This window comes from Silurus aristotelis, assembly GCF_946808225.1.
Source record: "Silurus aristotelis genome assembly, chromosome: 14".
Classification (NCBI taxonomy): domain Eukaryota; kingdom Metazoa; phylum Chordata; class Actinopteri; order Siluriformes; family Siluridae; genus Silurus; species Silurus aristotelis.
The window spans coordinates 17,954,550-17,962,867 of record NC_139587.1 but is presented as its reverse complement, the minus strand read 5'-3'; the positions used below and the strand labels follow the sequence as shown (position 1 = coordinate 17,962,867).

The following is an 8,318-nucleotide window of genomic DNA, read 5'->3' as shown; positions in this document are numbered from 1 at the left end:
TGTTTGTTGAATAGCTGATTCCACACAGAATACACACTGTTATAACATCCTCCTTTCTTCTAGAAAGGCTTTTCACTTTTTGGAGATTGGCTGTTGAGATTTGTGCTCTTTTAGCTGCAAGAGAATAGTAGGGTCAGGCAGTGATGTCAGATGAGAAGGCCAGGGGCAGTTTGTTGTTCCAGTTTACTTTGTATTGTTCTGAAGGTGTTCACTTGGGGCTCTGTGCAGGTCACACAAGTTTTTCCAAACCCACTTTAGCAAACCAAATCTTCATGGCTTTCCCTTAAGACACAGGAACATAATCATGCTGGAATAGGTTTAGACCTTTTTCTTCCAGTGGAAGGAGATTGTAATGGTATAGAATATAAAGACAGTTTCATCAATTCAGCGCTTCCAAATTTGTTTTAAATGTTTGAGTATGGCACACATATGCCTTTGATGCTCAGATGTTCATATACTTTACTTTGGCATATGTAGCTCAGTAGTTAAAGGATCCGAGTTACTGACCAGTAGTTTCAGGTTGAAGGTTCAAACTCCAGCACTGCCAGGCTGCCACTCTTGGACCCTTCAGGAAGGCCCCTTAACTCTTTCTACTTCAGAAGCTCTGCATCATCTCAGACTCCAGCTTTCTAACAAGCTGTATTTTTATTTATTTTATTTTTTTTACAAAATAATTTCAATTACATTTACATATATATATATATATATATATATATATATATATATATATATATGTATGTATGTATGTGTGTGTGTGTGTGTGTGTGTGTGTGTGTGTGTGTGTGTGTGTGTGTGTGTGTGTGTGTGTGTGTGTGTATTTATATATGCTGAAATATTTATATATGCTGTCAGGAAGTGGTCTCTCATTGTGTGTGTGTGTGTGTGTGTGTGTGTGTGTGTGTGTGTGTGTGTGTGTGTGTGTGTGTGTGTGTGTGTGTGTGTGTGTGTTTGTGCACCAGAACTCACCAGGCTACTCTCCACTGTAATAAAAATCCCTGCTGTACTTAGTATTTATCCATTTTTAATGAGGTGTCTCAGCTGTGAGTGTGGTGTTGCACATTTATGTGTGACAGAGGGAAAGGGGTTGAGTTGGCCTGAAGGTGTGCTGGCTCCCACTAAAAGAAAGCAAAAGAGAGAAAACAGAACACTGGCCTTTGCCCTCTTTACTTCCTCACTTCTAAAGTGTGCAGAAGTTATGAGCTGACAGCTAATCAAATTCCCCTGGGGGGAGTAAAGTTAGACACTCGAGTGTACAAAATCACACTGCGAAAATAGAACCAGCATCATTCGCTCTGCTGTAGGCAGCTTTTCTTAACCTTGAGGCCTGCTCTTTCTCTCTCTTTAGCTCTCTCTCCCTTTCTCTCTCTCTCTGTGATTGTGAGCTGAAACTGTGAGACTGCATCATATTATATCAGTGGAACAGCCTACACAGGTCTGTGTGTGTTTGGCCCTGTCTGTTTACTTAAAGCTAAAGCCATTAGGAGAAAGGTGGGCAGTGACAGTGACTAAAAAAAACAACAACTCAGTCGACAAGTTGCAGAGTTGTACTTTAAAAAGCACTCGAAATATGTAGGACAAATTAACCGCATGGAGTAATACATTTGACAAGGAGTTTATTTCTCTACCGAATGCATTTCCTTTTAACTGTGCACAGCTGCTGACAGGAGAAATGTGACAAAAAAATATAAATAACAAAATCCAACAGTGTTTCTTTTTTAGTCCTCTTTTAATTTAATTACAAACCTCAGTTAAAAGTGGCAAATTGTCTAAAGTTTTCGACAAATTCCATTTTATCTTTCACTCATCAAGAATGCAACATTGAACAACTGAAAAATAGTAAGATTTCTTGCCGTTATATTCAGCCATCACCTATTGGCAAACAATGCTAAGAGCTTATTGGAATGCAATGAAAGAAAAAATACAATTATGTTATACAAAGATCAAAAATACTATTAAAAACCCTTATTATAAATGGCAGCGCTATATTAATAAACCGCTATTGACATTTTACATGTAAGTACAAAATATTGTTGAGGTAGCACCCTCTAAAAGTCACTTTTAAATGTTAAAATACTGAATAGACATGACTTGACTTTTTTTTTATTTATTTACATTACAGCAAACCTATGTTTCTTTACTTCATTACAATTTAATTCCTTTGGTAAACAAATGGTCAGACCATGTGCAGTCCTGCATGTTTAAAATTGTACATTCACAACATTTTTGCATCATACTTTTGGATTCATTTTTTTGTACATAATGCAAAAAAGGGGGCAAATGCATTGTTTTACAAAAACAAAACAGGGAAGAAAAGGCTTTTTTTTTTTTTTTTTATTAAGAACATTCATTCTGTTCACCACTGACCCTTGGAGAGTTGTCAGACTGAATTTTTTTTTGTAACTCACCCACTGTATTCTCTGCAGCTCGCCTGTGATGGTTTTCAGGGTAAAAAGGTCAAGTGTGAAAGCTTGGTGCACGAGGGCAGCTCCGGCGCCAGACAGGTCCCCTCAAGACGCATTCTCCAGTGTGTGTGTGTATACGTGTGTGTGTGTTCCCCATTCTTGGGGTGTAAACATTAGCAGGGCACCTTGTATTGGCCTAATAAAGACATCTCGAATGGGGTCTGGCTGAAAGACTAGCCCACACCCAACTATGCCAGTAGGGCTCATAACAGGCCAGTTTGGCTGGGCATCTACTCATTATGAGGTTATGCTAAGACCATGTAACATCCAACAGAGACCCCATTGTGTTTCTGAGCTTGGTGCTTTTTTTTCTCTTCCTCACCCATATCAAATGTCAGACAGGGAGGGAATGAAAGCATGTGGTGGACTGTAGGAAGAAAGGAATGGGCTAAATAAACCAAACCCAACTCAAAAGGAAACTTTAGCGGATTGGAAATGAAACATTCTCAGGATGGCAAACTGAACTTTGGTTTAAAAGACACAACACATGTATATGTAAGCTTGGCTTACAGTAAAGAAAATACTTATTTGCTCTGATATATATTTTTTTTTTTGCTAACATTCATGACGTTTGCCCATTTAAACAAAAAAAATATTTTTTTTTATTTTTTATAAACGTGACTGGATATAAACTGATAAACATCTAAGACAAACACGTGAAAAAAAAAAGATTTTTTTATGAATAAAGTATACAATAAACTATGGAAATAAAGCATCTATAAAAATATAAGGATTTTTTTGAAAACAGAAAAAAAACATTGATATCTTATTTGCTTAATAAATCCTACAGTCTAGCAAGTTAAGACTCGAAAATCCGCAATTGGAACAGTCAACTGGGAAAAGAAAAAATAAAGGTTCAGTGCAATAAATGTAGGTGATTTATTTACTGAGCGCGTGTAGATCGGTGCTTATTCATTATTATTCTCTCTCTCTCTCTCTCTCTCTCTCTCTCTCTCTCTCTCTCTCTCTCTCTCTCTCTCTCTCTCTCAGAAGATTTTGACGCGCTTACCGCCGACAGCCCGGCCTCCCTTGAGCGCTCTGGGCGCGGGCTGCTCCTTGGAGAGCGGACAGTACTTGATGGTGTGTGCGTTGTCGCCGTTGGCGCTGCACAGCGGGCAAGTGTACGCGCGCAGGATCGGACACACCACGCGGCCGTCGGGCGCCTTCAGCACGTGCGAGCCGTACACCTCTTCCGGCGCGCCGTTATTCCGACAGAACACGCAGATCTTGGGCTCCTGTTTGGCGCGCGCCGCCGCTGTCTTGCGCACCTTCCTGTCCGCGCCGAACAGGTCGAACGCCACGAAACTTCCTCCTCCTCCACCGCCACCTCCACCACCTCCTCCGAAGCCCGCGTCGCGCTCGTGCCCTACGATCCCCGCGCCGTGGCCGCGGAACGGCCCGAGCGCCGAGAAGCGCTCCTTCAGCTCAAGCAGGGAAGGCGGTGGCGGGCTTGCAGGAGGGCAACAGCAGCCGCACGATGAGGACGAGGAGCAGCACGACGAGGAGCAGCAGCAGTAGTCCAAGTGCGCGGCGCACGAGCACGGCGCCGAGTCGTCCAGGCCCAGCGTGGCTTTCAGGGACTCTGTGATGGAGTTGGGGCTCGCTCCGCCGCCTGGAGCGCGCTTGCTGCTCTGCGTCACTAGCGTGGACAGGCCAAGATAGTCGTTCCAGAAGTTGAACGTGTAGTCGTAAGACGTGCGCGCGCTTAAGTAGCTGTGGTTTAAAAAATCCATCTTGCTTCTCCCCCTGACTATCGAGCGACGCAACGGCGCGTCTCTGTGCACGATCGAAATGAAAATAAAATCGGGGATAATATTCAATACTCCGTCCCGATTGAAACGGCAAGGAGCGTACAGATGTAGTCAGGTCCAGTGCTTGTCTTGGGTATTTCTGGGTGCGCGCGATGCTGCTGGTTATAAGCATGGAGAAGGAGCGGAGAGAGGGGCGGGGCTCTTTGCGCTTCGAGTTTGGGAGCAGATCAACAGTGTTTTTCTTCTGCACAATCTGAAGCCCTCGAAATGTGGAAAAAACCCGCAACTTGTAAAACAGTCGTAAAGACCGCTAGTTGCAGTTTGCATATCCTCCCTAATCAAAACAGCGACACGAAAACGAGCTGTAACCCAAAGTATACACAATTGCGTGCAAAACCTTACACACCTGCATATATATTTTTTTCCAGAAAAAAAAATTGTAATGCAATCGCGATTCCCCGACCCCTCCTTCCCTGCTACGTGCACAAGCCTTATTTCTGACTATTGCCACCACGTCTTCTCTGCACCAAAATGCCAACGAAGACCACACATTCTGTCCAACTGTCTCTTGCACTCACTGGGATTGCGTGCTTGTTGACGTGAACGCGCGTCTCTTTGTTCTTTGAACGCGCTCCCGTCGCACCTGCGCACGGCATCGAATATGCACTAATAAACCTCTCCAAACTCCTCTTTCAGCGAAATGCGTATCTAGCTATTAATATTGAGGCATATGAGTGCATGCCAGGTGTCTTTCTAAGAAAAGAATGCATTAATTCAAACAGCAATCATGGTATTAGGAGGTTGAACTTGTACACCTGTTAGTGATTCTTGATGCTGGTACACACACACACACACACACACAAACACATATGCACGCACACACACACGTACACTATAGTCCTTTCTCTACAGCACAGCACTTAACCGAGCCTCGAGCTGGTGTATCATTTGGAGTTAAATGGCCTAAGCTCGGATGTCAGTAGATTTGCTCAGGTCCCCGCAGTTCTTTTTTTTTTTTTTTTTTTTTGATGGTGTGCCTGCTGTGGACTTGGCTCTCAGTGAAGGGCTGTAGTGCTGGAAGGCTTTTTGTTCTACAAGCTCCTGGCTCACTGCAAGCATACAGAACTATACTGGAGCCAGCTCTCCCTCTCTCTTTTTTTAAAGAGCTCCTGGCCCAAATCCTGGAGCCACAGAGAAATTTGTAATAAGGGTCTGGCTAGATTAAGTCATCTCCGAGTAAACAAAAGACTGCTTTGCATTTTTTTTGTGCTTTGTTTAACACACCAAGAGTAAGTGGGAGTCGAGGGGTACAAGCACAATCACAGGCATAGACACAGGTGCAAGCCAGCTGAATACTACACATATGCTTACTAAAGATGTGCATATAGAGAGATACTCTCTTTCTCTCTCTTCATCCATCTCTCTAACATGTCCATTTTAGATGGATCGGAATGCAATGGACCCGTAATATAACGCATGCTTTTTGAACTGTGTACCTTTTCTTTGCATCCTCATTAAAGACTATGTAATATAAATAATGCAGCGTTTCTGCAGTGGCACCGTTGCACCACTGGAGGTCTGTGTGAGCTGAGTCTAACGTTACTGGGATGATGTCATTGGGCATCCTGGAAGGCAATCATTTACATAATAAGAGACGTGTAAGAACAAAACAACACACACACACACACACACACACACACACCATTTTGCTGTTCGTTCTCATTTATACAGGAAATTTAGCACGTAATGGGGCACATCACTAAACAACAGACAGTGTATAACTCTGCTTCCTGTAGAAGATTCACTTTAAGAATCTAAGCCAATATTTATGACAGATAAAAGAGTTGATAATTAAGCATGGTGACAGGGCAACCTCAAGCACTGTATTGATGAGTGGATGGCTATATAATGACAACTTTATCACTATCACTCTTCCTAGTGATGCTCTCCATGGGTTCCGAGTAATGTGTATGTCAATAACACTGTTTCATACTGCAGCAAAACTAAAACTACCTCCAGCCCACAAGACCTTCTTCCATCATGATAAATTATGCTTCTCTGCTATGTGAACATGAGGCTCCCGGAGCATCGCTACCACAACTGGCACTGTATTTCTAATTAAAAGTAAAGGAGGGCTTTTTTTTTTTTTTTTGAAGCCCATCCAGCTCAGAGGATTAAGTCTATTTAAAGAGGAATTCAATAGAATGCCATACCTCTGTGTTTAACCAAGTGGAAACTAATAAAGAAGATGTGCTTTGTGTATGTTTGCACTTGGCTTAGTGGCTTTTCTTTGCTCAGGAGAACTACTTCATCTGAACTTTTGCCCTTGCCAAGCGTTGCAAGTGAATGAATCAAGACCTTGGTTATTCAATGTGACCTTTGAATATTTATGCAATTATGTATTTTCAAATTAATAGCTGCATATATAAACAGGATCAACCTTGTTAGCCTTGGTAGACTAATTATTTGTCTTTCTTCAGTTGAAACGACCTTGTGAATAAATTTGTCAGCGAAAGCTCTGGCCTTCTTGGGCATTATTTTGAGAGTAGTCTACTTTACACACATGTAAAAAGAGTAATATGCACAAAATAAACGCATTATAGATTTAGAAGAAACTTGCCAACATTCTTGCCAACTCTTGTTAGGTTTTTGTAAGTGCAAATTTCTCTTTCTCTCTCTCTCTCTCTCTCTCTCTCTCTCTCTCTCTCTCTCTCTCTCTCTCTCTCTCTCTCTCTCTCTCTCTCTCTCTCTCTCTCTCATGTCCAGCATTAGTAATGATGGAAAGTCCTGGCTGTGGCTCTCTTGAACCTTTTTCTGTTCTCTTGATTTTGCGCCTGAAATATTAATGACCACATTATTACTTAATTTTGTTGTGACTTGGAGGGATTAATACCCATCCATTAAACAGGGCTAATTCTTCCCCTGTCTGGAGAAAGCTCATGCCTGCTGGATTGCAGAATTACATTACATGCTGAAAGATCTATGGCACCAGTGAAGAGGCTATTCCTGCAAATTGATTTAGTGGTTCAAGCTGACAGTGATGATGTGGGAGGTTGCTGACCAAGGCAAACTTTTACTTTTAATGAGGTATATTGTTATGCTCATCACTGTTGCTGTAACGCTCACATTTGGGAAGCATGCAGTCATTTGTCTCTAAGAGGTATGATGCTTAATCATGTTGTATTTTTTGAGAAATGATATATCAACCACATAAAAATGTGCTTTTAAGTTTGCAGTGCAGCTTTATCACTATTGTGAGTATCTGCAAGCTTTCTTATGTCTTTATGTCTATATCATTAGAGTTTTTGGAGTAGTAGAATAAAAAAATCCTTGGTCTACCACCAAATGTTTGTTCGAAGTAATTACATGATTTAATACGATTTGCTTATTTGATTTGCTGAGCTGTGATCCCTAGTAAAAGTTATGCTACAGTAAATTAAATGTGTCACATACCACCTAGCTTCATTACAAGCCCAGGCATGTTTGAGCTTTTTTGACCACCACGATTTCTAGTTGATTTATTTCACATTATGCTTGAACATCCATCTTTGCCATGCTTGTTATATTATTGATTGTCACTGTCATGATGATTTTTAGCATTACTTGAAAAGTAAAACAACATTTTCCACTGTTAGCCCTATGTAATATCTATTTGGGTCTTTTCTATCTAAAGTCCCAGCTCAGTGCCTACCCATGCGGGGACATTTAATAACTGTTAGATTGAAGAGACTGGCAACCCGAGCCTGAACATATGCACTAATTTAATCATTGTGCTAAACTGATTTAATATGATGGATTGCCATAGATTCTTGGCACCATATTGCATTGTTCAATGCCATTCAGACAGCTGATCTGGAAAGGGCACTTTCCACTTTGCCTGCTTCATATCAGATTTCAGAGTTTATGGAGATGATACCAGAACTTCCAGTGAGTTGCAACTGGGAGGAGAATTTTCACAACACAGTCAATGACAAAAATCTTCACATACTTATCTGTTCCAACCATGCGCTACAATATTTTAAAGTCATATGTAATAAATATATTTACAAATTGAGAATCCCTAATGCTTTTTTACAACATATTTTCCTTCTTGCATATTACCTAT

At 41.4% G+C, this 8,318-nt stretch overlaps 1 protein-coding gene across 1 annotated transcript; it reads right to left on the bottom strand.

Moving 5' to 3' along the window:
* Window positions 1-1,707: 1,707 nt before the first annotated feature.
* nanos1 (nanos homolog 1) lies at window positions 1,708-6,723 on the bottom strand. Its single transcript, XM_083560113.1, has one exon. The coding sequence runs from the start codon at window positions 4,193-4,195 to the stop codon at window positions 3,449-3,451; it is 747 nt and encodes a 248-aa protein (XP_083416239.1). The 5' UTR covers window positions 4,196-6,723; the 3' UTR covers window positions 1,708-3,448.
* Between the last annotated feature and the right edge of the window lie 1,595 nt (window positions 6,724-8,318).